Genomic DNA, 27920 nt, shown 5'->3' on the forward strand with positions numbered 1-27920 from the left:
AGAGTGAGTTCCAGGACAGCCAGGGCTATACAGAGAAACCCTGTCTTGAAAAACAAAAAAACAAAAAACAAACAAACAAAAAAAACTAACCAGCACTGACAGTAAGATGCGCTACACTAGACCAGATGTGTTTTTTTCACTATTCCAGTCTTGAGTATCCATCATATGCAAGAGAAACCTTCCTTAGAGTCGGTGTAGGTGTACATCATTCTTCATTATCCTTGAATCCAGGGGAAACCTGATGGGGAGAGTGAAGCTAGGGATAGATAGTCACACCTGGTGTAAACTCAGCATCGGGGCAACAGCTGTCTATGGCTCAGAGGGTATGTGGCACAAGCTCTTCTCCTCACCTCCGGTGTGACACCCACCCCAAGATTTTTACACATCTTTCCTCAGGTGTGAACAACCATAGGGGCTGTTCGCCTACGGAATGAAGTGTGAAACCCCAGGAAGTGCCGCATTTCCCTATCTTATACCCCAAAAGAAAAGTTTGGAGATAGGAGAGTGTGAACAGAAAAATGCGCCGTCCTAAAATCAAAAAGTTTTGGAGTTGACACCAGGGCCACAGGTCACGCGGGTTCCTAGTACTGCAGAGCGCGCTACCCTACAACCGCAGGTCCTCTCTCCTTCTGGTGGCAACAGGGCTTTCCGCGGGGCCGCGCCAGACTTTTTGAGACTGTTGATTGGCTGTAGTCCGGCCACCCGACAGCCAATCATGTAGAGGAAAGGTGACATCACTAGTTCTCCTCCCATCCCCCTATCCCAAACTTCTCTACTCTGGTTTACCAGCACCAACAACCACGTGGGGGAGGGGCAAGAGAGTAGAACCGGTGAGGTCATTGCGCCGCCCCAGCCGTTGCTGATTGGCTGCGGGGCCTGAGGGTGTCGGTTGGCTGCTCTTTGCACCTCCCCCTTGTGCCGCTACAGCCGCCACTGCGAGGAGCCACTGGCGACGCCAGAGCCAGGAATCCGGGTGAGTCGGGGCCCTGGGTCTAAGATGTTCCCAGTGTCCAGTGAGACTCAGGAGGAGCTGCCCTTTCCGACTTTTTCTCTTCGCCCGGGTTCTTTGGAGCTCCATGCACTCTGTCACATGGGAGTTGTAGTCTGCCTTATGCTTTGGACTACGGGCCGGATACAGAAGAAGACTACTATTCCCAGCAGGCATTGCGATCAGCTGGTCAACAAACCCTTGGGCCACGCCTCCAGAGCTTGTTCATTGGAGGGCATTTCCTTTAGCCCCGCCTCCCTTCATTTCATTGGTTACTGTCCTTCTCAAGGGCTGATTTCTTGCTTAAGATGCATGTTGATTGGATACTGTAGTTGTCATTCGGCATATAAATAGCCTGTTAATTGGTTATAGGAGGTGTCCATTACTTGTTGTAAGGTAGAGTTCTAGGCAGATCAGGCAGTCGTAGGCTTAGGTTGGTGTCGGTCCCGGAGGGAGGCCGGTCTTGGAATTTGGCCCCGCCCCTTGGCGCTGCCGGAAGAGCGCAATTGGTGGTAGCGAGTGTCGCTTGCGGGCGATAGGCGGAGCCTACTAGACAGCGAATATCTATTGGTCTAGGTTGGCGCCGGTCACCGGGGTTGTGGCCGTTCATTGGCTGGTTGCTCCAGCTGTTGCAGGTCCATTCACCATTTTGTGTGTTGGAGTAAAAAAAAAGGGAGAATCGAGAGGGAGAGCTGGAGGGGGGGCGGGGAGGGACCGGACCGGACTGAGCCGGGGCCACGGCCCCCCGCCCCGAAACCCTGCGGAGCCCGAGGTGAAGGGCGGGGCCAGGGCTGACACTGCGTGGGGGTGGAGGGGAGCTGGAGGCCGAGAGGGGACAGGTGGCAGGGACGGGAAGGGGTACAGGGCAAAAGAGGTGGGCGGAATGGTGTGGGAAGGGGTGAGAGAGTGGAAGAAGTGGTAGGAAGTGGGGAGTGACAGAAAAGGAGTAACTGGGAGAGAGTACTGGTAACAGGAATGGAGGGGTAACAAGACTAGATCAGGGTGACAGGGAGAGGAAGGGGACCGAGTTGGAGGGGGTGATAAAGAGAGACGATGAGCAGAGGTGTCAGATTTGGAGGTCTAGAGATGGCCGACAGAAGAGTGACTTGGAGGAATAGGTGATAGAAATAAATGGGGTGACCAGCAGGGGGTAACAGGAGGGGGCCTAGTATCTGAGGAAACAAGGTAGAGGTGGTGACAAGATGGGAGAGAGTGGCAGAGAAGATGGTGTCAGGAGGGTGGATGGAAATAGAGGGGATGAGACCCTTAAGGGCGTGGGGTGGCTTCAGCTTCAGGAGTTTTCATGTTCTGATAGGGAGGTGAGGGCCCACAGGACCCTGGGTAGTAGTTAGCTATGGTGCACAGGAAGAAGGTAGGCCCCAAGAAAGAGAGGTTTTGGCTCTGGGGTAAAGAGACCAGTCCAGGTAACAGGGTTAAGGGCTGTCGGTTGGTGTGCGGGTAGGCCCTGGGTGGGGTATGAAGGTTTATGTTTGAGCAGTGTTTGTACCAGATCTCAGGCTCCAGAATGGTGCCCTAGCAGGTCAGTGGGGAGATGAGAGTGGAGTCTGCTTAACTCCACAGCACTTTGGTGCTAATCCCAGGCCTTCAGAGTCTGCCTATGAGAACCCCAGAATTGTCCCACAGGAGGAGAAGGCCTCAAGTTGCAGCACATGAGATCTGGGATCCCAGTCAGCCAGAAGACTGTCAGAGGGGTCTCTGATTGTGTTTGGGGGAATCTAGGACAACTCATGTTTGACTTCTCAAGTTTTCCAAGTCACTTTGGAGTAAAGTTTTAGGGGTTTTGTTTTGCCGTTTTTCCCCCCTTCTTTTCTCGGGGCAGCTTGAAAGGGGGCGGGCACAGTGACTGTTCAGGAAGTGGGTGAGGTTGGCTTGTTGGGCTTGTCCTGCTGTCTTTGACCTCATCCTCCTTTATCCCTACCTGGAGCTGTCGAGCATATGTAGGTACCTGAGGGTGCCGACCATTTCAGACACCCTGCCCAGCGTGCCCAGTCTGGGTGAGGATACATGCAGGCCAGAAGTGGGGGCTGGGCTTGCAGGCATCATGCTGGGTGCTGATGGGGAAAGGGGAAGACTCCCGTGTGGTGGGACAGAGAAACCCTGGGGTGTGCACTTCTGTGTCCCACTGTGTGATGACGTGTGCTGCATTTGTGCGCGTGCGTGTGCTCATGTACAGTCCTGTGGCAGTGCAGGCATGAGCTCTTACCCCAAACGTGCCCCTGCCTGCTCCCTGCCAGGACCTGGGAAGATGGTTGTACCTGGCAGACCTGGGATACTGAGCTGAGTGGGCAAGCATCCCTAGGGACTCCGAGCTGCCTACTCCTTCCCACAGTACCTGGCCATGCAAGACTGCCTGGAGGGGTGGAGGGAGAGTAGATGGAGGAGAGAGGCTTGCTTCTCAGCTGTGTCACTCTCTTTCTGTGGCTTGGTGCTTATGTGTGTTTCTGTGTGCATTTGTGTGTATGCTCTCTATGTGAGGAGAGTGAGAGCAAGCATGATGTGTGTGGACCACATGACAGGCAGTTTGTGGCAGTGGTTAGGAGCTCCATTCTGTGGCCCTAGAGCTCCTAGGTTCAGACACCCCCCTGTCCCCCTCTGTCCCGCTGTTTTGTAGGTGGATGATCTTAATCCAAGCACCAGTCTCTCTGCACCTTGCTTCGTAGTAGCACTCACCTCTTAGGGCTGTTGGGCAGGGAAATTAGGACAGTGTGATTGCTCCATGGTGTGAACTCTCAGTGATCCTCACACTCCTGGAGCCTGCGTGTGCACACTGCATGTCCCCTGCAGAAAGAGCCGGGAGCCAGGTTGAATATGCTTAGGAGACCCAGCCAGGTGCCAGTCTGTGTCTGAGTGCCTGCCAGAGCTCACATGAGCTAGAGGAAGTCTTGTAGGTCATGGAACGGAGGCAGTCAACTCAGCAAGTGGAAAGACCCAAGGGATCCTGGGTCTGTGGGTATTCACGGTCGCTTCCGATGATCTCTGCTGCTCTCCTGTCTCACAGGTGGACAGATGATGAAGCCAATGAAGAAGGCGTGCCCTGGCCTTGCAGGTTCTGCCAGTGGCAGCAAGTCCCCACCAGCTACCAGGGCCAAGGCTTTGAGACGGCGAGGGGCAGGGGAGGGTGACAAGCCAGAGGAGGATGATGAAGCACAGCCACAGGAGCAGACAGGGCCAGAAGAGGCTGAAGAGGGTGAGGAAGAAGAGGCTGAGAGGGACCCTGGAGCTGAGGGACCACATCCAGAGCTGCAGCCCAATGACCCTACTCCAGGCCTAGCTGAGGACCCTAAGGTGGATGGGGAGGCAGGCCGCTGGGAGCCCTCACTCAGTCGCAAGACAGCCACATTTAAGTCTCGAGCCCCTAAGAAGAAGTATGTGGAGGAGCATGGCACTGGAAGTGGTGGTGTGGTCTCAGCCCCCGAAGAGCGGGAGCGGACATCTGAAGACGCCAGTGCCCTGGGTGTGCCTCCTCGACTACCCACCTCCACTCGGTCGTCCTCCACTGACACAGCCAGTGAGCACTCAGCTGACCTGGAGGACGAGCCCCCTGAGGCTTGTGGTCCAGGCCCCTGGCCCTCTACAGGCACCAGTGGAAGTTATGACCTGCGGCAACTAAGGTCTCAGCGGGTGCTGGCTCGGCGTCGTGATGGCCTCTTCCTGCCTGCTGTCGTGCGCCAGGTGCGCCGTAGCCAGGACTTGGGTGTGCAGTTCCTTGGGGACCGAGCCTTGACTTTCTATGAAGGAGTACCAGGGGGTGGTGTGGATGTAGTTTTGGATGCCACACCACCTCCAGGTGCACTAATGGTGGGCACAGCTGTCTGCACTTGTGTGGAACCTGGTGTGGCTGCCTACCGAGAGGGTGTAGTGGTGGAGGTGGCCACCAAACCAGCTGCCTATAAGGTCCGCCTCAGTCCTGGCCCCAGCTCCCATGCAGGCCCACCAAGCACTCTGCCACAAGCCCAGCAGCCGCTGCACCGTGAGCCCGAGGAGGCTGTCTGGGTTACTCGCTCTAGCCTGCGCCTGCTTCGGCCCCCCTGGGAACCTGAGGCCTTGCTGAGGAAGCACCCTGCAGGCCCAGAGGAAGAGCAGGCTGAGCCTGGGGCCGCTTTGCCTCCTTGCCCTTCTTCCTTGGAGCCCAAGCAGCCTGAGGATGCTGAGGTCTCCAACATCAGCTTTGGTAGCAACCTGGGGACTCACTGTGAGGAGGGCGAAGAGAAGCACCCACCATCCCTGGGCACCCCAGTCCTGCTCCCACTGCCTCCACCCCAGCTCCTGTCACCACCTCCAAAGTCCCCAGCTTTTGGTGGCCCTGGCCGCCCTAGTGAGCAGCCCTCACCCTGCCAGGAAGGGAGCCAGGGCGGCAGCCGCAGTAGCAGTGTGGCTTCGCTGGAGAAGGGAGCTGCACCTGCAGCCCGTGCCCGCACGCCACTGACAGCCGCTCAGCAGAAGTACAAGAAGGGCGACGTGGTCTGCACGCCCAATGGCATCAGAAAGAAGTTCAATGGCAAGCAGTGGCGCCGGCTGTGCTCTCGGGATGGCTGCATGAAGGAGTCCCAGCGGCGGGGGTACTGCTCTCGCCACCTGTCCATGAGAACCAAAGAGATGGAGGGCCTGGCAGACAGTGGGCCAGGTGGGACTGGGCGGCCTGCTGGTGTGGCAGCCCGTGAAGGAAGCACTGAGTTTGACTGGGGCGATGAGACTTCGAGGGACAGTGAGGCCAGCAGTGTGGCAGCCCGAGGAGACTCCCGCCCACGCCTGGTGGCTCCTGCCGACCTGTCACGCTTCGAGTTTGATGAGTGTGAGGCGGCTGTGATGTTGGTGTCACTGGGCAGCTCCCGCTCAGGCACGCCCTCCTTCTCTCCAGTCTCCACACAGTCGCCCTTCTCCCCAGCCCCCTCTCCCTCGCCCTCACCACTCTTCGGCTTCCGCCCTGCCAACTTCAGCCCCATAAATGCCTCACCTGTCATCCAACGCACTGCTGTTCGCAGCCGCCACCTGAGCGCCAGCACCCCTAAGGCGGGCGTGCTGACACCGCCAGACCTGGGCCCCCATCCACCACCACCTGCCCCTCGTGAGCGCCATTCCTCTGGCATCCTACCCACCTTCCAGACCAACCTAACCTTTACTGTGCCCATTAGCCCTGGGCGGAGGAAGACAGAACTGCTGCCCCATCCAGGGACACTGGGGGCCTCTGGAGCCGGAGGTGGGGGAGCCGCCCCAGACTTCCCCAAGAGTGACAGCTTAGACTCTGGAGTGGACTCGGTGTCCCACACACACACACCTACCCCCTCCACACCGGCTGGCTTCCGAGCTGTGTCACCCGCTGTGCCCTTCTCTCGCTCCCGCCAGCCTTCACCATTGCTGCTGTTGCCCCCACCTGCTGGACTCACCTCAGATCCAGGGCCCTCTGTGCGAAGGGTACCTGCCGTGCAGCGGGACTCACCTGTCATTGTCCGCAACCCCGATGTGCCACTGCCCTCCAAATTCCCTGGAGAGGTGGGCGCTGCCAGTGAGGCACGGGCCGGGGGTCCTGGACGGAGTTGCCGTGAGACCCCAGTGCCCCCTGGGGTGGCCAGCGGGAAACCTGGTCTGCCTCCACCTCTGCCTGCCCCCGTGCCCATCACTGTGCCTCCAGCCGCACCGACTGCTGTGGCCCAGCCAATGCCCACCTTGGGCCTGGCTTCTTCACCCTTCCAGCCCGTGGCCTTTCACCCTTCACCTGCTGCCCTGTTGCCAGTTCTAGTGCCGAGCAGCTATCCCAGCCACCCTGCCCCCAAGAAGGAAGTCATCATGGGCAGGCCTGGAACAGGTAAGAGGGTAGGTGGCTGGGCTGCCATCCAAGCTGGGCTTTCAAGGGTGATGAGCTGCTTGACCTAGGAGGGTATGGGGGAGATGAGCCTTCTCCCTGCAGACTCAGTAGAGCCAGCCCCACATGCCAGGCAAGGACTCTTCAGACTTGGCGTGGCATTATTACTGGGTGCTTGTCAGCAAGGCTCTCATGAGAACACACTCCCCAAGACAGGCTGATGGAGGCACAGAGTGGTAGTCCTGATGACATCTCTGGGCCTTGGAGGACTGGGCCTCCAAGAAGATAAGCATGGCTCAGGGTTATCTTACCACACTTCACACCCAGCCCCTAACATAGCAATCAACCACATACCCTGAGCTAACGCTTTCAAATGTTAGCTCATTTTGTCTTTCCATCACTGATAGGTGGGTGCCAGGAATGTGTGTGTCTGGAAGACACTGAGGCCAGGCTAGTGACGTCACATGAAGGCAGGCTGGCTCTGGCACTTAGTGAGAGATGGGGAGACTAAGACTCCCTGTTTGATCTGTGGAAGGTGGCTTAGAGGGTACTAGGCACTCCCCCAGCTGAGACTCTCGCTTGGCTCTCCTCAGGACAGCTGTGTGGGAACAGTGGTAATCTAAAGTGGTTGGAGGTTGATGGTTAACGGTCTGGAAGCTGAGTCCTTCTTGAGAAGAAGCTGATCCAGTCAGAAAAGTCAGGAAGGGCTTGGAGAAAGGGCCCGGGCCTGTGAACCACTGCTTGGTGGCCATCTAGATGAGAGAGGGGCAAGGCGGGTAGACAGGGGAGAGTGTGTTCAAAGGCATCAAGGCAGAAGCAGATAATTAGAAGACTAGAGATGGTCCCTGGAAAGTAGAGGGTTGTTGGGGTGTGTGGCGGAATTGGTGAGCAAGAGTTAGACCTCAGAGGACTTGGGAACATTACCTGAGGATAGTGGGGAGTCTCGGAAGGTTTTGAGATGTGACCATAGCAGCTCTATGGAGGAAGGTTCAAGCCCTGAGACCAGAAGAGATGATAAAGGAAGGAGTCTGGTTTGTGGATGTGGGTAGGAGTTGCTGTGGCTTAGGCTCAGGGTGGAGCCACTTGACAAAGGAGCTAGGCCTTGCCCTTAACAAAGCACCTTCGCAGAGTCAGGGCACAGGGACATGGGCTGTGTCTGTTCCCTGTGCTCATTTACTGAAGTTATGAGCTGTGTGCCTCTTTTACATTCGTTCCTATAGTTGACCTAGACCATCTCTGAAGTATGCACAGCAGGAATTTCCGTTTAGATAGATCTGTAAACTACAGGGAAAGGTCTCTAGCTACCCTGAGGACCTATTTCTTACATGCCCACAGCCTCCACTGCTTACCTATGCATCTCTTGACATACAAGTACTCCACTGCTGGGTGGGTAGGCTGGCAGCATTACCATTTTGTATGTAATGCTGCAGCCTGCTAGGACAGGCCTAGGAGGGGCTCTCTGTCTTGTCCAGATGAGGAAAACTGAGGCCTTGACCAGAAGAATGTCCTCATGTCACCCAGTAGGGAAGGCACACCTCTGCCTTACCCAGGTCTTCCAGTTTCCAGATCATAAGACTCACTATCAAGAGTTCTGGCTGGAACATCTTATTGGGCGCCAGCAGTGCTATCCTTGGCATACCATGTCTGTGAGCCCCACTGAGTGTTTCCTTAGAACCCTCACAGTGCTCCAGGACATCAGCACAATGATTCGTCCCATTAAATACTGGAGGAGCCTGCAGTTCAGAGAGTCGTAAGTCCCTTACCTAAGGTTACCTAGGTAACAAGAGAAAGAGCCAGGATTTGAACAGACTATCTGGCTTCACCACATACCAGGCATTTAAGTACTATCAGTGTAATGATGATGATGATGATAACTGTGATTAAAATAACCCTTTATTGATCACATACTTTGTGCCTAGCCCCAGGCTAGGGGCCATCTCATCAAACCCATCTGATGCTGTACAACAAGGATTCCTAACCCTGCTGTCCAGATGTAGAACTAAGGTTCAGGGAAGGGAGGCCTTTGCTGGAGGCCACCTGGTTGTTAGAACTTGTCCAGCGCCTGTCCTGGCGGTTCTGAACAGTGACTCCCTGACTACGCCCATACTGAGGCATCTGGGCTGCCCTCAGGGTTGCAGGCAGGCAGCCTTTCCTCCCAGAGAACTCCCTACCTAGCCTCTGGGAGGCAGGTGCCTGGAGGGCTACTGCCTCCAAAGTTCAAGTAGGACTAACAGTGTCTAGAGGCATAAAAGGGTCACAGTCCTGGCCCCTTTGCCCTTCCATGTCAGGGCCTGACCTCCTGTCAGAGGGCAGCAGGTGTGAGGGGGTGGGCCAGGACAGCCTGCCTGCTCCTGTTCCCTTCCACCCCCCACCCCCGCCCTAGGCATTTGCTTCCTCTGGGGGACATGCTGGGGCAGGCTGCCGGCATTCTCTGCATTCTGATCATGGCATGGCCAGCCAGCTGCCATTGCCACCTCCCTTTGACTCTTCCCGCCTGTTCCCCAGGAAAGAAACACCCCACCCAGGGGGCCAGATGTCTCAGTCCCATTGCTGGCATGACCTCCTTGCCAGCTTCCAGCTTCCTGCATGGCTTTGCAATGTTGGTACTTATGGCCCTCCTGGGCCGCTGTCCAATTGTCCTCCCCCTCCCCCCGAACCACTGGGTATCCCTCTTTCCCCTGGGCTCTGGGACTTTTTATTGTTCTCTAGGCCTCTGACCTCTACCTGTCTGTCTCAGGACTAGCTAGGTATAATGTCTTTATGGTTTTGTCCTTATTCGGGCTTTGCCCTTGTCAGGCTTCCAGCCTAGCTTCTGTCTTGGCTCCCAATCAAGGGGGTCCTGTGTGGCCTCCCCTAGTCCTCCCTTTCCTATTTTTTCATTTAACTTTGCCTTTGTTATTTTTGCTGTTGTTGCTTCTGAGGCAAGGTTTCATATAGCCCTTGCTGGCCCTTGAAGTCTTTTGTTGTTGTTGTTGGGTTTCTTTTGAGACAGGGGTTTTTTGTATCTCCCTTTCTGTTCCTGAACTCTCTCTATGTAGACTTGGCTGGACATGAACTATAGATTTCCCTGCCTCCGCCTCCCGAGGGCTGGGATTCCGAGACTGTCCAGTTTACACGGTACTGGGGATTGAACCCAGGGCTTTTCCCATACTTCCCCTTTTTGAGACCAGGCCTCATTTACAGGCCAGACTGATCTTGATCTTAGGGTAGTCCTCCGGTCTCAGCCTCTCGAGTGCTGGGATCACAGATGTGTGCTGGCACTTTCAGTTCTCTCACATTATTTAGATATTCTTGCAGCTCTATCCCAGCCTTATACCCCTATTCTGTGCGTGTCAGTCTCTTTCTCTTTTAATGTGCACACATTTGAGAGAATGTGAGAGAATGTGCATGTGTGTGTGCCAGTGTGGGCCACGGTGAATTTGTGAAAGTCAGAGGACAACTTGTTGGAGTCCGTTCAGTCCTTTTATCTTTATCATGTGGGCTGTGGGAACTGAACTCAGGTAGCAAGGCTTGGCAGCAAGCTACTTTACTTGCTGAGTCATCTCACTGGTCCAGGTGCTTTAATCGTTTTAAACGAGAGGCAGTGGCCGAACACTAAGCCTTCTTCCCCCTCCCTTCTTTTTTAAATTATTAGTGTGTGAGGGAGGCAGAAGACAGTTTTGTGGAGTCAGTTTTCTCCTTGCACATTTATGTAGGTTCTAGAAGTTTAATTCTGGTTGTTTGTACAACAGATGCCTTTACCTGCTAAGTGAGCCACCCCCACCCCATTTCCCCATATCTTTCTTAGTGTGTAGGGAGGTTGTTGTCCAGGCCTGGGAGCTCCCGCTTGGTCCTTTACAAATGAACAGTTTGTTGTTGCCTCTGTAACCTGCTTAGAAATGTCTGCTGGTCTAGCTTGTACATCCACCCACCATTATTCACCTGTTCCCCACTGCCAGGAAGATGGGGGCTTTATGGGCAAAGCTAGGAGATCCGGCTAGAGTGGGTGGCAGGAAAGCAGGTCTCATGCTCACCCACCTACCTGCTAGAAGGCATGACCCAAACACCCCGACCCCAGTCTTCCAGGGGACACATTTGGTGTTAGCTCAAGAGACTGACTACTCGATTCCAGTTCATTTTTCTGCCAGCTGCAAGGCTGAGCAGTCCTGAGGCAAGTGAGTGAAAATAAAGGATGGGACAGGGGAGAGCCAAGAGTTATTGTATCAGAGGAAGCCAGAGGTCGGGGCAACTCTGGTTCCTGGGTAGACTTGAGAGGAAAGTTCAAGTAGGGTTTTCTAAGAGCTTAAGTATGAGGAATAAACAGTTCAGGGTCTGAATGAAAGGATGAATGTGCATGAACTCTCCGTAGCTAGCCAGAGCTGGAGCTATCTATCACTAGACTCCAGACTTAGAGGATGGTTGCAATGGAGAAGCCTAGCCAGGTCGCCAGGTCGAGCTTGAGAGCAAGGCTGAAAAGCTGGGGCAATTGTAAAACTTAGAAACAGTTTAGAGCAGGTGAAGGGAAGGTTGGCTCTTAAGGACCAGATCTCAGTACATTACTGAGACAGGAAGAATTATGGGAAGAGCGTTACTTGGGGGAGATGATAAGGAACTTTCCTGAGCCTGTAGGAGTCTTGGTAAGAGACCCCAAACTCTCCAAGCTTAAGTCTCTAGCACCCAACAACTGAAGAGGGGTCAGGCTGCCTCCTCGTGGCAGCTGACGGTGGGGCAGTAGACGCACGCATGCGCAGCGAGGGGGAGCCGTACATCCCCGAGACCCTGGCGCCCGGGCATTAATGGCTCCATTAGTGGCCGGGAGGGAGGCGCATTAGCGGCGGCGACGGCGTCTGGCTCCCATTACCACCGGCGGCAGCGGCTGCACCGCAGGCGGCTGGACCCTAGCCCGGCGCGCCGCCTCCTCCGCCCGCACTTCGTCCCTGGTTCCCGCTCCGCACGAGGGCGCGGGTAGGAAACCCCAGTCTCTATTTCGGCTGAAAATCTGGAGTGTGACAGGCTTGGGTTCAGATGTTGGTTGCGGCATCTCCTGAAAGCAAGATGTTTCCCCGCCTCCGAGCCCGTTGCTCGAGAAAAAAAGACTAGAAAACGGTGCACCTGGGGCTTTGTGGACACAGACAGGCCGCGCCCAAACCCGTCTGCACCTATGGGTGCGGATTCCCGCGCACCCTTGGGGGTAGATTACCACCTCCTCCACCCCAGCGGCGGGTCTCAGTCCTTTCTATTGGTTACTGTCGCACCTTCCGACCGCCGATTGGCAGAGGCTCCCCTCCCCACCCCACCCCCGCCTCTCAGTGTAGTTAACTCTTACATGGCCAGGTCCTCCGGCTGGGTGCTCCCCCCACCCCCATCCCAGACAGACTGGGTGCCAGCTGGCCCGCGCCCCGTCGCGGCCCGCGTGGGTGTCAGGCCGGCCGGGCACTCGCCCGCCTTCCAAGCACAAAGCGGCTTTGTAGGGCCTGCCGGGGACTGGCTGGGGGCCAGGCGGCTAGTGGAAAATCTCGTGAGCGCTCAGAGAGGAGGAGAACGCAGGGCGGCGCCCCCTCCTCCGCCGGGCGGTGGCGCCTTCATCTGTTCGCGCCGACTAGCCCTACCAGCCCGGGAGCCTGCACACAACCACTCCCTGCTCTCGCACCTTTCCACCCCCAAGCCCCCATCCCACTCTCCACCTGCAACCTGCTCTTCTCCCAATCTCTGGAGACACCCCACCACCACCACCACCACTTCTCCCCTCTCTCGTTTCCCCTTTCTCTCCCTGCCTACCCTAGCTTGGCGCACACTGACTCACCCTGACGCTATTTTTAGCGCCCCCCCATCCCTGTGGAGCCTTGCCAGCCCAATCCTAGGCTTGTTCCCCAGGCAACCCTGGCCGTCGCCGACGCCTCCCGGGATGGGTGGGTGGGTAGGTGGGTGTGTATGTTAAGAGCGGGTGAGGGGAGCTGGGGACACCGGGGTGGTGAGCCGAGCCTGGACCGGGGTGGGGAGCAGCTAAGGACGACTGGCGAGGGCGCGGTGCCTCGCGGGCTCAATAATTGGGGCTATGAGTTCGGAGAGAGTCGGCCTGTCCCTGGGTCTGTCAGCATCCCTGGCAAGTTGCCCCAGGCGTCAGGGCAGGTCTTGGCCTGCACCACCCCAGGTGGCTGTTGATGTGTCTGGGCTCTCTGTCCCCAGGTCAGGATGGCGTGTTTTGTTGGGAGCTACTTAGTTTTGGGCTAAAGCTTTTGTAGAGTTGATGAGGGGTGGTGAAATGGGTGGCTCCCATCATAGCCCTGCCCAGTACCTGCGGCAAGTGAAGGATGGCTGTGTACCTCCTCTCACATAAGGCTGGGGCCCTGGTTTAGGGAAACCCTCAGCCCTTTCCAACTTGGGAGGCCCCAGTTAGGGTTGGGTATGACTGAAGAGGGGGAGCTGTTTGGGGGATAGGATCTGCTCTTTCCCTTTCACTGGTAATCCACCCCCACCCAGGGTTCTTCCACCCTGAACAATAGAAGCTAAGTATAGGGCTGGCCCAGTGCCCAGGGCAGGGGGGCCCTTCCCGCCCGGATTCCAGCCCCTCCCTGTCAGGCAGGGCCCCCAGTTGGTTGTACCCTGCCCTGAAAAGGGCCTCTTCCTATCCTTTTTCCATGGGTACTGTGTGTTCCACCAGATGTGCAATCTTCCCAGATGTGAGGCCCTCTTTTCCTGCTGTGCTGTGCTTGACTTTTCCACACCCAACAGAAGCGAAGTGGGGAAAGTCAGCCTTCTCTGAGCTCTGTCCCTGGGCTACAGTGCAGTGGGGAACGGGTTAACTTGCCAGTAGGTGACTCACTAAGACTCACGGTTGGGGAGAGGAGGGGGCAGCAGTGGGGAGATAGTGGGCCACATTGATTTCAGCCTCACATTGCAGTCCCTAGGGCAGTGAGGTAATGGAGGGTCTGAGTCTGGGGCTGCATAAAGAGGAGAGGGCAGTCACCTAATAGTCCCTTTGGTAGCCCCTCTGGGCTGTCAGCCAAGTGACTGGCCCTCTGGAGGTCAGAGGGTTACAGACCTTCCTGTCCCCTTGGGATCAAGTTACCCAGCTTTTTTTTTTTTTTTTTTTTTTTTTTTTTTTTTTTTTTTTTTGCCATCTCCTGCCTTCAGCTTTGTCAGTGAACAGGGCAAGTTGAAAAGGAGGGTTGCCTGCTCTTGATCCACCTAACCTTGTGTGACAATTATTACCTGTCTAGTTGTGAACCCAGGCCTCAGCTTCTACTGGAGGGAGACCCCAGACCTTGTCCTGGGTGCTGCTAGTTTTCTGTACTGTATTATCATTGTTTCTGGGCCTTTGGAATTCCCTGCTTGTGTCCACCTTGAGTAATGATGAGCACTTGAATTGGAGTCTTGAGTCCTTAAAGCCCTGGCTGTGTGATCATGCGTAATTTATTCAGTCTCTTTGAACTTCATCTTCTTACTTAAACACTAGGCGTAAGGCTGATCTCCCTTCCTAGGTGGCTGTGAAACATCAGTGAACAAGATAACAGATACAAGCATTCCAGCACAAGGCTGCCCCAGCCGTAGCTTCCTTTCTTTCTGGGGGCAATAGAGGGTGAGCAGTGGTGTTACTGCCTTACACTGCTAAATAGAAGGCCCAGAGTGCCTGGTAGCTTTATAGTGTGATAATGGTGGAAGACTATGGGGTTCTGGATACCTGATGGGTCTGAGTATTGAAGAAGCTGGTACCCTGAAATGTGGGGTCCATATGATGGTGTCTGTGAGTTGTGTCCTGGTGTGGGAGTATTGAGTGGGTGCTTAGGAAGGCCCTGTGAGAGTGAATGTGGGTATAGTGGACAAACAGAGTCTGCTGAGGCTGTCCTAATTCATGTGGGTGGTGGAAGTTTGATGAGTGTTACTAAGGCATGTTACATTTTGGTGAGGAATATAAAGCGATAGCGGGTAGGGAGTTAAGGATCGTGTGTACTTTTGAGGTAGTACATCTATGCCAGCAGGTGTATGAAGTATGACTTCGCGTGTGACAGTATGGGTGTAAGACAGAGGGCATGCAGTGCCCGTAGCGGTGTGTTAGCGACAATGGGTGTGGCATGGAGATATATCTGTGAGGAGTCTGCGCGCGCCTGTGTACTTAAGAGTTAGGGCTCCGGGATGATTTGCCCAATCCTTCACCGTTGGTTCTCCCAGCAAGACCCTTCGCGCTAGGTCGGCCACTCCACGAGTGAGCGTGTACCTCGCGCGCACTGGACACCGCACGACACTCAACTTCGGGCCTCTGCAGCGAAGCACCCTGAACCGCCCCCCTGGCTTGCTGCCTTTGCTGCAGTGCGCCCTCCCTGCCACCCTACTGCGGGCCCGCCCCCGGCCGGCTTGGAGCCAACCGTAGTCCGCCCCGCCCCGTCCTTATTTGCATATGACTGACGTTCCCTCGGGGCGGCCAATGGGGGCGGGCGCGGCGGGGCCTGACCCGCGCGCGGCGGCAGCAGCCAATAGGCTTAAGCGCAGGGGGCAGGGCTTGCGCGGAAGGCCGCGGGGGAAGCGGGGAAGGGGCGGGGGGAACGCTGCGGGGGGAGGGGAGCGCGTAGTAGTGGCGGGGCGGGGAGGCGGCGGTGGTTCGGCGCGGGGCTCGCTTGGAGCGCACGGACGCTAGCACGCTAGTCCGTCTATCCGCCGGGGACCCGAGGTCGACCTGGTGTCCAGCCGCCGGCCCAGGGCCCGGAAAGGCGGGGCGGCGGCTCTGACTGCTGGGCGCGCGGGGCCAGAGCCGTTACCCGCCGGAGCTTCGAGGGAGGGAGGGAGCAAGCGAGCCAGCGGAGAAGGGAGGGGGCCGCCCCCGCGCACGCGCGCCGCGCCCCGCCCCGCCTGCCCCGCCTGCTGGACTCTGCGAGGGAGGAGGGAAAGGGAGGGGGCGGCGCCGATGGCCCCCGAGCTGCGCGCCCCGTGACGGCCCCCGCGCGCGCCGGGGGGCGGGGCGGGGACGGCTCTGGCTGACCTCCCCCGCCCCCTGGGCGGCGGGAGGCAGGCGGCGCTTTGCGCAGGCGCGCCCGGCGGAGACCCCCGCGTGGGGTGGCCGGAGGGGGCTGCGGGGGGGGGGGCATGCGGCGACGGCCTCCCGCTCCCCCCGGGCCGGAGCGGCGACGGCCAAGGAGCGGGTTACGGGCAGAGCGGTGTCGGCCGCTGAGGAGGTGCGATCCCCTGTCGGGTTCCCGCTGCTCCGGACCATGTACTCGGCCCACAGGCCCCTGATACCCGCGTCTGGCGCGGCCTCTCGTGGCCTCGGCATGTTCGGTCAGTAGCGTCTGGCGCTGGGACTGCAGGGGTCAAGGTGTCAGAGTACTAAGTGCGGAGTTTGGTGATGGGATGTAGCACCTGCACGGTACAGGAAGAGTAAAGAGATGGCTGAGAAAGTTTAGAGTCTAGCGGGGCCAAGTGGTTAGCGATGGCAGGTGTGAGTGTAGCCATGCGGTGGGAGTGAGGAGTGGGGCGTACATGGAGACAGGTGTGGTGCTTAAGTGACGGGGTGGAACAGATCCATTCTGATTGGTGGTAAGGGCTTCAGAGTAACAGGCTTTGGAGGAGTAGACCAGAGACCTGCTGGTGGAAGATGTAGAGTAAGGACAGGGAGGGGGCTTACAGTAGTGGTCCAAGGACAGGTTTCGGGGGTGGGGGGGTGAGCACTGTTGGCTCAGAACGGACTATGGGCAGCAGTATTTATGGAGTAGTTTGATGGGAGGGTGGGAGAGAGGAACTACCTGAAGGGTAATGCACGGGGATGAGGGTAGGACTTTACCCCATTGTCTGCTTGGCCTCTCCATCCCTCTCCCCATTTTTAAGAAAGCTAGGAAGTCTTGATGAGAAAGATCTTTGTGGAGGTAGAAACACATCCAGGGCCTTGCAGGCTGTCTTGGGGTTGGAGTCTCTGGCTGGCTTTGGGGGCCCTAGGGGGTGGGGGCCAGAGCTGTTAGGAATCTTGAGTGCCTTCCAGTTTTGTTTCCCTGCTTCCTTCTCTCTTTCCTTTAGGGCTCCTTTCCTTTGTCAGTCCCTCAGAGTCAGATCTTGAGGCCAGTTCTTCATACAGTGCTCCCCCAGACTAGATTTCAGAAAGTATTGGGGTGAGGTCACCTCGGGTCAGGATGCTCTGGAGCAGGGGGAGGCAGGGAATGATGGATATCAGAGATAGGGCGGTTCCCTCCTTCCCTCTTCCCCCTGAGCAGGGGCCTCTCTCTGCTGGTTCCACTTCCCCTGAAGCCTGCGGCCTGCCAATGTGGGGAAGCTCATTGAAAGCCTGGGTTTGCTCCTCAGTTCCAGCAGGCGTGGTCCCAGCTCAGGGATTATCCACTTTCCCAACCAGTTCTCAGGTGCAGCCGGGCCTGAACGTTTAACCTTCCAAAAGTCCACTGGTGAGGGAATTCTCTCGTGCCCATCACCTCAAGGAAAACACCTGGGACTTTAGCTTTCTCTGGGCTGCTTAAAACAGTTCTGTCCCATTGTCCCTCTGCTCACTCTTCTGAGGAGTTTACCACACCCTCCCAGCTTTCTGGGCAAGAAAACTGGACACTGGGCATGAGATAAGCCTAGTGGTTTACAGGGTGGGAAGCTTCTTACTGGGTGTTGAGTCTGTTTAGGAGACAAAGAAGAGAGCCACCTGGACCCCACCCAGGAGGGGCAGGTCTGGCTCCTGGAGATTGGTTGCTTGGGGGGGAAGGCAAGGAGGTTGTTACTCACTATGGGGCTGTTTGAGATTCCAGGCCCTGGAAATGTGTAGAGACAGGAAGGGAAAATAGAGCCATTAACCTCAAGAGTAGAAAAGGGGAGTGTGAGGCTGTGTCAGGTGGCAGCATTGTTGCTGAGAACGTGGTGACATGATTGTTGAGAGGAGTGTCCAGCCTTGCAAAGGTCTTAGGACATCAGAATGGGGAATGGCAACTGAGAATGACCTGGTTTGTGGCAAGAGCCAGTTCCTCTGGCTTGGTCCCTAGTGACAGGGCTGGTGGAGGTTGGGAGGGAGGAGTGGGACATGAGGACTATTTCTCTTTCCTGCAGTGCTTGCTTTCTTTCTTTTTAAATAAATGTGGAGGTCTTTTAGGGTTTTTTGTTTTATTTTTCTTTCCCTTTCCTGAATGACGGCTCACTGACCGTCTCACTCTCTTGCCATGGGCTGGGGGAATGGGTCTAAAGATTGGGTGGAGCCACTTCACACAGGATGGGGATGAGGAGCTTGATTTGTGTGGGTCAGGGCCAAACTATCCTGGTGCCCAGCTTACATGGCTCCTTCCTACAGTGTGGACAAATGTCGAACCTCGTTCTGTGGCTGTGTTCCCCTGGCACTCCTTAGTCCCCTTCCTGGCACCCAGCCAGCCTGACCCCTCTGTGCAGCCTAGTGAGGCCCAGCAACCTGCCAGCCACCCCGTGGCCTCCAACCAGAGCAAAGGTAAGGGGTAGGGACTGTGGGAATGGGGGAATGGGGGTCCAGGTAGCCCAGGAGTCCTCTGATTGGCTCTTCTGACCCTAGAACCTGCTGAATCAGCTGCTGTTGCTCATGAGCAGCCACCAGGAGGGACAGGGGGTGCTGACCCTGGACGGCCCCCTGGAGCAACATGCCCTGAGAGCCCAGGGCCTGGACCTCCACTTACTTTGGGTGGTGTGGATCCTGGTAAAAGTCTCCCTCCCACCACTGAAGAGGAGGCTCCTGGCCCTCCAGGAGAGCCCCGGCTGGACAGTGAGACCGAGAGTGATCATGATGATGCGTGAGTCCTCCAGGGCCTGGTATGGGCTGGGGCAGCTGGGGCAGGGGTGCAGAATCAGACTCCTGCTCTTCATTGTTCCTGATGGTCCCACAGCTTCCTCTCCATCATGTCTCCTGAGATTCAGCTGCCTCTGCCACCTGGAAAGCGCCGCACCCAGTCTCTGAGTGCCTTGCCCAAGGAACGAGACTCATCTTCTGAAAAGGATGGACGAAGTCCTAACAAGGTGCTTTCTTTATACCTAAGTTCTGCCCTGCTGTGGCCACCCAAGCCAGCCCCAAACCCAGTCCTGACTGTCCTCTGGGCTGTGTTAACTGCAGCGGGAGAAGGATCATATCCGTCGGCCCATGAACGCCTTCATGATCTTCAGCAAGCGGCACCGGGCCTTGGTCCACCAGCGGCACCCCAACCAGGACAACCGGACTGTCAGCAAGATCCTAGGAGAGTGGTGGTATGCCCTGGGGCCCAAGGAGAAGCAGAAGTACCACGATCTGGCCTTCCAGGTGATTTCTCCTCTCCTTGGTTCTTCCCAGTGTTCTCTGGTGGGGCGATGAGTGAAGGGTTGCCCTGCCCTTTCCTGCCAGGTGAAAGAGGCCCACTTCAAGGCCCACCCAGATTGGAAATGGTGCAACAAGGACCGAAAGAAGTCCAGCTCAGAGGCCAAGCCTGCGAGCCTGGGTCTGGCAGGAGGGCACAAGGAGACGCGGGAACGGAGCATGTCGGAGACGGGAACTGCTGCTGCCCCTGGGGGTTAGTCAGCTCCTTGGCTCTCCCCCTGCCACCTCCCCCTGAGGGCTGCCAGCCTTCCCCTTGCTTTTGCTCAACCCCTGCCTGAGCAACTTCTTTTTGAGGACTTGTCCACAAAAGGACTGGCAGTTGATTTATGTGAATGAGCCAGGGAGATGCAGATAAGAGACCCAGATACAGGTTGTTACCTACTGCCATTTACTGAGCATTTTCTATATACTCAGAGATCACATCCCTTTTCCAGTGAGGAAGTGGCCTCAGAGAGTCAAGTTACTTGATTAAAGTTATGGGCTAATAAGCACCATAGCCATGATTTAAACTTTACCTTGGTGGACTCCCCAAGACCACACAGTTAGAGCCAGTGCCATTCACTATGCCCTGGATCGGCTTGCCTCTAGGGGTTTCGGGGTACTTTGGGGGTATAATACTGTGGATATAGCTTTCTACAAAAGTGGGGATCTTACTGCTTCTCTCATCTAGGAACACTAAGGCTCAGACAGGCCAGTGGTTAAACAACCAGCCTCATGGACCAATGTCCCAGGCTTTGCATACTCCGACTGTCTGCTTCCGGGAATGGGTTTGCTCCCTGCAGGCCCACAGGACAGAAGCTTGTGGGAAGGACATGTTGGACTGGAGATTGGTGTCTCACTTCTACCAAGTGGCTGAGGAACTCCAGCCTGTTGTGCTCAGACCTAGAGACACCTGTGAAAGGTTGTACCAGTTCAGGTGCTTGTTGGAGGCTTCCTGACTGTTACAGCTTAGGCACCTTCTGCTTTACAGTGTCTTCTGAGCTCCTGTCCGTTGCCGCCCAGACACTCTTGAGCTCGGAAACCAAGGCTCCAGGGAGTGGCCCCTGTGGAGCAGAACGGCTACACGCAGTTGGGGGACCCGGCTCAGCCCGACCCAGAGCCTTCTCCCACAGTGGGGTGCACAGTCTTGATGGTGGGGAAGTAGACAGCCAAGCACTGCAAGAACTGACCCAGGTTCGAGGCTCAGGTCCCCAGGGAGGTGGGGCAGGGAGGGCTGCATAGGGCAGCAGACCCACCTAAACTCTCCCTGCCACCTGTCCCACAGATGGTTTCTGGCCCCACATCATACTCCGGCCCAAAGCCTTCCCCCCAGTATGGTGCTCCAGGATCTTTTGCAGCTCCTGGTGAAGGAGGTACCTTGGCCACTAGTGGGCGGCCTCCACTGTTGCCCTCCCGAGCCTCCCGTTCCCAGCGTGCAGCCAGTGAGGACATGACCAGTGATGAGGAGCGGATGGTCATCTGTGAGGAAGAAGGGGATGATGATGTCATCGGTGAGTAGGGTGGCTTATAATCCTGGTGGGACCCTGTAGGCAAAGGCTCAGAGGGTAGCTGGAATCCAGGTCCCTGGGCTCCTGTAGTTTGGTTCTTTTTTCCAAGTTTGTGACAATATACTGTCAGTTATACTTCAGCCAAGGTAGCTCCCAGCTGTGCAGGAAACCCAAGGATATGGATGCCATTAGCAGAGCACTAAATGCCCTTCCTAGTGTATGTTTCAGGTTCTTTAGTCGGAGCGCATAACCCTGAGCCCAGGGCTAGCCTTCAGTGCTCCCTTTGTCCCACTCTGCTGCCACCAGGGTCACCATCCATTTGTCTACTTGGCACAGAGCTGAAGTGAGAGCGCAGAGTCTATTTTAGACTATTTCCTCCTGGGTAGCTCTGTACTTAGTCCCTTCTTCACACTGTTCCCTCTGCTCCATCAGCTGATGACAGCTTTGGCACCACTGACATTGATCTCAAGTGCAAGGAACGGGTGACTGACAGTGAGAGCGGAGACAGCTCTGGAGAGGACCCTGAGGGCAACAAGGTGAGGCATGTGGGGAGATGGGACACACTGCTGTCCTGTCACTCTTAGAAGAAGAGAATGCTCCTGGATCACTGACTTGCGAGAATTGGGTCACGTCCAGGATGAATTGGCCTTCAGCTGGCAGGGGTGCTTTTGGCTGGCCTGCTTACAAGGAGGCAGGGTCCCTGGGATGGGGGCCAGCTGTCTACAAGGCTTACAAGGAGGCAGGGTCTCTGGGATAGGGGTCTAGCTGTCTACAAGGCTTACAAGGAGGCAGGGTCCCTGGGATAGGGGTCCAGCTGCCTACACTCCCTGATTTGGGCTTCTCTTTCCTTAACCCAGGGCTTTGGCCGTAAGGTGTTCTCACCTGTCATCCGCTCCTCCTTTACCCATTGCCGTCCAACCCTGGACCCTGAGCCTCCAGGGCCCCCGGATCCACCTGCAGCCTTCAGCAAAGGCTACGGTCCCACCCCATCATCCTCCTCTTCACCTGCTTCCACCTCAGTTTCAGTCTCCACCTCCTTTTCACTGGGCTCTGGAACCTTTAAGACCCAGGATTCTGGTCAGGGCAGCACAGCGGTGCCACTACGGCCCCCACCCCCTGGAGCCGGGGGCCCAGCAACACCTTCCAAGGCTGCTCGTTTTCTTCCTACGGATTCTGCCACCTTTAGGCGCAAGAGACCTGAAAGTGTTGGTAGCCTGGAGGCACCAGGCACCTCAGTCATTGCAGCACCTCCCAGTGGGGGAGGAAACATTCTGCAGACACTGGTTCTGCCTCCGAGCAAGGAGGATCGGGAGGGTACACGAGTGCCCTCAGCCCCAGCTCCATCACTGGCCTATGGGGCTCCAGCAGCCCCTCTGTGCCGCCCTGCTGCCACCATGGTCACTAATGTGGTACGGCCTGTGAGCAGCACTCCTGTGCCCATTGCCTCTAAGCCCTTTCCCGCCTCTGGTCGGGCTGAGGCATCTTCAAATGACACAGTAGGTGCCAGGACAGAAATGGGCACGGGATCCCGGGTGCCTGGAGGCTCCCCATTGGGTGTCAGTTTAGTGTATTCAGATAAGAAGTCAGCAGCAGCCACCTCACCAGCTCCACATTTGGTAGCTGGACCCTTATTGGGCACTGTGGGGAAGGCACCTGCTACTGTCACCAACTTGCTGGTGGGCACCCCAGGCTATGGGGCTCCTGCATCTCCCGCTGTTCAGTTTATTGCCCAGGGAGCCCCAGGCAGTGCGACCCCTGCAGGCTCAGGAGCAAGTACTGGGAGTGGCCCCAATGGGCCAGTACCCCTGGGCATCCTGCAGCCAGGTCCCCTAGGCAAGGCTGGGGGAATCACACAGGTGCAGTACATCCTGCCCACACTGCCCCAGCAGCTTCAAGTGGCACCTGCTCCAACGCCAGCCCCTGGGACCAAGGCAGCAGCTCCCAGTGGCCCTGCACCCACCACCAGCATCCGTTTCACCCTCCCTCCGGGCACCTCGACCAACGGCAAGGTCCTAGCTGCCACTGCACCCACTGCTGGCATCCCTATCCTGCAGTCCGTACCCTCAGCCCCACCCCCTAAAGGTGAGGCCTGGGCTGGGCATTGTAGGGATTTGGGTCACAAGCCTGTTTGGCTGTCTTGTAACCTTTTCTTTTGTTGCCTCTTCTAGCCCAGTCAGTCTCTCCTGTCCAGGCCACACCTTCAGGTGGCTCCGCCCAGCTGCTGCCTGGGAAGGTGCTAGTCCCCCTGGCTGCCCCTAGCATGTCAGTTCGAGGTGGAGGGGCTGGTCAGCCATTGCCCCTGGTTAGCTCGCCTTTCTCAGTACCTGTCCAAAATGGTGCCCAACAACCTAGCAAGGTAAGGCACTCTTGATAGCAGTCTCACTTCTTGTCCGCACTGATGGGTGTCATCTTTGTACTCCACCTGTGTCACTGTCTGCCTTCCCTATTTGTGTTTCCATTTTTTTACTTTGGGACCTGATTTTTTTTTCCATTTATATGTATTTATCTGAAGCTTGGGGATCAACATTTATTAGAGTTTAAGAGGAAGACAATAGAACAAACAAGTTGTAAATCCTGGTAGTTGCTGGGTAGGATGGGGAAGAGAAAAGGCTGTGCCTTTCTGAGTGAGGGTTAGCAATGGAAGTCTGTATACTGCTATAGAAAATGAGTTGGGGCTGGGCACAGTGGCACTCAGGAGACAGGCAAGCGGATTGCTGTGTGAGTTTAAGGCTTTCTATGTAATGAGTTCCACCAGGGAAGACACTGTTTCAGAGAGGGTGTGTGCATGAGGGGAGAGCACTTGCTCTTGCAGAGGATCTAGATTCTCAGTGCCCCGTTACCACCTGGAGGTGCACAGCCATCTGATGCACCCAGTACACATACACATGTACAGACAGGCAAAGCACTCAGACATTTTAAAAAATGTTCAAAGATACAAGAAAAAAAATGTTAGGCATGTTCAGAGAAAGCAGTGAGAAAGCTCAGAGTGTCAGGGCTTTCTTAGGAACATGCTTAGGAGTTGGGCTAATATTTTGAGTTGAGTGAGAGATGTAAAAAGGAAACATTAACAGTTAGAATTCAGAAGAACAGGTAGGCTCAACAATGCTCAGAGCAACTGCCTCTTCCTCCTAATGGTTCTGTACAGCCTACTGTTGTTAGTGATGAGTGTCTTTACCTGTTCATCATCTAGATTCTCCTCTCACAGTCTCCGCACTGGCTTATCTTAGGCTCTGAGATCTCTGTTCTTGCCTGGCCTGTTATCTAGGCCTCAGCCCTCCCTGCCCTCTGGGGTCCTAGCTTACTCTAGCCTGTGGGTACTTTGACCCACAGATTATCCAGCTGACTCCTGTGCCTGTGAGCACACCTAGTGGCCTGGTACCACCCCTGAGCCCAGCCACAATGTCGGGACCCACATCACAGCCTCAGAAGGTCCTGTTGCCCTCTTCTACAAGGTGAGTCCAGTTAAGACCCTTTCCTCACTCCAGGCCAGATCAGGGGTTGGATAGGGCCAGCTCACCTCACTTCACTTCTCCCCTTTCCTCTCCTGTGGCAGAATCACCTATGTACAGTCAGCAGGTGGGCACACTCTGCCTCTAGGCACCAGTTCTGCATGCAGTCAGACTGGAACAGTGACCTCATATGGGCCCACTAGCTCTGTAGCTCTGGGCTTCACATCGTTGGGGCCCAGTGGTCCTGCCTTTGTACAGCCTCTGCTCTCAGGTGAGAGGTGGCCTTGGGATTTGGGGTGGGGTTGAGACAGCTCCAGATCCTAACTTGGTTCCCTGCCCCTTCTGTCTTCTTCCCAGCAGGCCAAGCTCCATTGCTGGCTCCTGGCCAGGTGGGCGTGTCACCTGTGCCTAGCCCCCAGTTGCCTCCTGCCTGTACAGCCCCTGGAGGTCCTGTCATAACAGCATTTTACCCTGGCAGCCCTGCACCCACTTCAGCACCCCTGGGCCCACCTTCCCAAGCTCCGCCAAGCCTGGTCTACACTGTAGCCACCAGCACCACCCCACCTGCTGCTACCATTCTGCCCAAAGGCCCACCAGCCTCTGCCACTGCCACTCCAGCTCCTACTAGTCCTTTCCCTAGTGCCACAGGTAGGTGTCAGGGCAGCTCAGGGATAGGGTTTGTGCAAGTTGGGGAATCCAGGGAATGGGCTTCAGTGAGGTCTGGCTCAGTAGATGCTCTTTTCCTTTACCAGCTGGCTCCATGACCTACAGCTTAGTGGCTCCCAAGGCTCAGCGACCCAGCCCAAAAGCTCCCCAGAAAGTAAAGGCAGCCATTGCCAGCATTCCTGTGGGGTCTTTTGAATCGGGTACTACTGGGCGGCCTGGACCTACACCCCGACAGTCTTCAGACTCTGGCGTAGCCCGAGAGCCAGCTGCCCCAGAATCAGAACTTGAGGGACAGCCCACACCCCCAGCCCCACCACCTCCCACAGAGACCTGGCCTCCCACTGCCCGAAGCAGCCCCCCACCTCCCTTGCCTGCTGAGGAGCGACCTGGCACTAAAGGCCCTGAGACTGTAAGTATCTAGCTGGCAGTGGGACTCCTTTAGTGCTGGTCTCTCTCCTTGCCACTTTTGAACTGTTCTTTTCCTTCCACCATGTCTGTGTGTATCTCCTGCCTGTCTGCTGTACCCATTCCATTCCATCAGAGATCTGCATTCTGGGTATCCTGGCCTTCAGAGGCCAAAGGGTTTGCCTCATCTTTCATCTCTCTTCATCTTGTTCCTGGCTCATGATCTCTCTCACCCTACTCTTTGAGTCTCTTTTAACCTCAGCACATCTAAGCTCAGTGTTCTCGCCTGTCCCCACCTCAGGCCAGCAAATTCCCCAGCTCATCTTCAGACTGGCGAGTTCCTGGGCTGGGCCTAGAGAGTCGTGGAGAGCCTCCCACTCCTCCCAGCCCAGCTCCAGCCACAGGCCCCAGTGGAAGCAGCAGTGGCAGCAGTGAGGGCAGTAGTGGGAGGGCAGCTGGGGACACACCTGAGCGCAAGGAAGTGACTAGTTCCGGCAAGAAGATGAAGGTGCGGCCCCCGCCCCTGAAGAAGACCTTTGACTCTGTGGACAAGTGAGCAGGGGCTGGGATCTTGGTGGAGTGCCTAGGGCTGGTGGGAGAAGGGGCAGCTATAGGCAGAGACAAAAGAGGTGACCCTGCTGGCCCCCCAGCAGGGTCCTGTCAGAAGTGGATTTTGAAGAGCGGTTTGCAGAGCTGCCTGAGTTTAGACCAGAGGAGGTGCTGCCCTCACCCACCCTGCAGTCTCTGGCCACCTCGCCTCGGGCTATCCTTGGCTCCTACCGCAAGAAGAGGAAGAATTCCACGGGTAGGCTGTTCTGGCTCCTAAATAGGTAGAGGGCAGGCCCAAGGCCACCTCTGCTAAATCTGAGCCTGCTTGTTTGATTAGACCTGGACTCAGCGCCTGAGGACCCCACCTCACCCAAGCGCAAGATGAGGAGACGTTCGAGCTGCAGCTCAGAACCCAACACCCCCAAGAGTGCCAAGTGCGAGGGGGACATCTTCACCTTTGACCGCACAGGTGCCAGTGTTTAGAAGGCTGTGGGCTTTCAGGAGTGGTGGTGTCATGAGTGTAGTAGGGGGAAGCTCGGTCAAGGCTGACCCCCATTGAGACAGTTGGCAAGACTTGGTAGGCACCTGGTTGGCAGCAGGAACTATGTGTGGGGCCTTGACTGAGCTCCATATGCCTGGGCAGGCACTGAAACAGAGGATGTGCTTGGGGAGCTGGAGTATGAGAAAGTGCCCTACTCATCACTGCGGCGCACCCTGGACCAACGGCGGGCCCTGGTCATGCAGCTCTTCCAGGACCATGGCTTCTTCCCATCAGGTCAGTAAGTTGGACACTCGTGGGAATCACTCATATGCATGGGGACTTGCCCACTTATCTCACTATCTTTCTGTCTCCAGCCCAGGCCACAGCAGCCTTCCAGGCCCGCTATGCAGACATCTTCCCATCCAAGGTTTGTCTGCAATTAAAGATCCGAGAGGTCCGCCAGAAGATCATGCAGGCAGCCACTCCCACAGAGCAGCCCCCTGGGGCTGAAGCCCCCCTCCCTGGACCACCCCCTACTGGCATGGCTGCTACTCCTGTCCCTACTCCCAGCCCTGCTGGGGGCCCTGACCCCACCTCTCCAGGCTCGGACTCTGGCACTGCCCAAGTTGCCCCGCCACTGCCTCCACCCCCGGAGCCTGGACCTGGACAGCCTGGCTGGGAGGGGGCTCCCCAACCCTCACCTCCTCCCTCTGGTCCTTCCACAGCTGCCACAGGCAGGTGAGGGGCCCTTGAAAAGACCCCAGGACCCACAGTACCCCCCTCAGGATATGGACAGTATATAGATGGCAGGAATTGGGGGCTAGACAGTGGAAGTTACCGCCTCCCCAGAAAGCCATTTCGTCCTTTCCAGTTTGGCGCGGAATGTGGCCTGTTCCCCTTGTATATATTCCCTCCCTGTGCTGGGGGGCAGCAGGGGCAGATACCCTCCACTGAGCTCTTGTATATAACCTGAAGTGTGTGACCTTCAGAGCTTTTCACTTGTACTTTATGCAGAATGGCTCCTGTGAGGGCTGCAAGCTGGAGGGTAGTATGAGCCTTGGGCCACAGGGAGAAGATGCCTGTGGAGTTGTGGGGAGTTCATGCACCCCCCCCTTTTTCCCCAGAGGGGCTGGACTCAGGTTAGTTTGGGGTGGGGGGGCTCCTGCACTTTGCCACAGGCATGGGGAGGATTCTCCCCACCCTCCCAACTTGGGTTGTACTTTCTAAGAAGGTGATTCCCCCTACCATTGTCCCCATTCCCAGAACAAAACATGTTGATCATGTGCAATATTTCTTACTGTGCCGAGAAGCCGCAATGACCGAGATTAAAGCTGTTTAACACACGTGTGGACTGCTGGCTTATTTCTCAAGTACTACTTTCACACTCCTGTCCAGCCCCAGGTGGGCATGGGGCAGCTCCACACTGCCCCATCATTACCTGTTGGCGCCAAGGGACTTTGGGCCGATGTCTCTACCTCTGTGAGTGAGGCAGCCAGAACAGTCTGGGGACTGTCTGCCTATCCAATAGGCAGCAACTTGAGTACAGACAGACCTTGCAGTGTGGGCAGTTCACAGCTATTGGCTGTAGAATCAGTTTTACTCAAAACATTCCAAGAGACAGCACTTACGAGGCCAGTTCAGGACCATGGGCTATCCTCAGTGACTGACCCCTACTAACCTCCCTGTGGTCTGAGCCAGCACTGCTGCCAGGGGACAAAGTCTCAGGACGCATCTAAACCAGAGCACCAGGAAGTCAGCATGTATAAGCCGGGACAGCTTCCTCAAGTGGACAGTTGTGGGGTGAGATAACTG

General features: G+C 56.4%; 1 protein-coding gene across 8 annotated transcripts; it reads left to right on the forward strand.

Annotated features, from left to right (window-relative positions):
• The first annotated feature begins 849 nt into the window (after positions 1–849).
• Positions 850–27451, forward strand: Cic (capicua transcriptional repressor). Of its 8 annotated transcripts, none has more exons than XM_031385747.1 (21): positions 850–973; positions 4008–6812; positions 18052–18201; positions 18283–18517; positions 18611–18740; positions 18835–19017; positions 19099–19264; positions 20042–20244; positions 20336–20561; positions 20991–21094; positions 21416–22640; positions 22727–22914; positions 23889–24010; positions 24112–24278; positions 24365–24655; positions 24760–25082; positions 25380–25630; positions 25729–25883; positions 25965–26096; positions 26271–26402; positions 26483–27451. In XM_031385747.1, the coding sequence occupies exons 2-21, from the start codon at positions 4016–4018 to the stop codon at positions 26848–26850; spliced, it is 7548 nt and encodes a 2515-aa protein (XP_031241607.1). In that variant the 5' UTR covers positions 850–973; positions 4008–4015; the 3' UTR covers positions 26851–27451. The 8 variants fall into 8 exon arrangements, with proteins under 8 accessions (XP_031241607.1, XP_031241609.1, XP_031241610.1 ...); XM_031385749.1 differs by lacking the exon at positions 850–973 and adding an exon at positions 1625–1760 and having other exon boundaries at positions 25732–25883; XM_031385750.1 differs by lacking the exon at positions 850–973 and adding an exon at positions 1625–1760 and having other exon boundaries at positions 24368–24655; positions 25732–25883.
• The last annotated feature ends 469 nt before the right edge of the window (positions 27452–27920 follow it).

Source organism: Mastomys coucha, unplaced genomic scaffold (genome assembly GCF_008632895.1).
Source record: "Mastomys coucha isolate ucsf_1 unplaced genomic scaffold, UCSF_Mcou_1 pScaffold21, whole genome shotgun sequence".
NCBI lineage: Eukaryota > Metazoa > Chordata > Mammalia > Rodentia > Muridae > Mastomys > Mastomys coucha.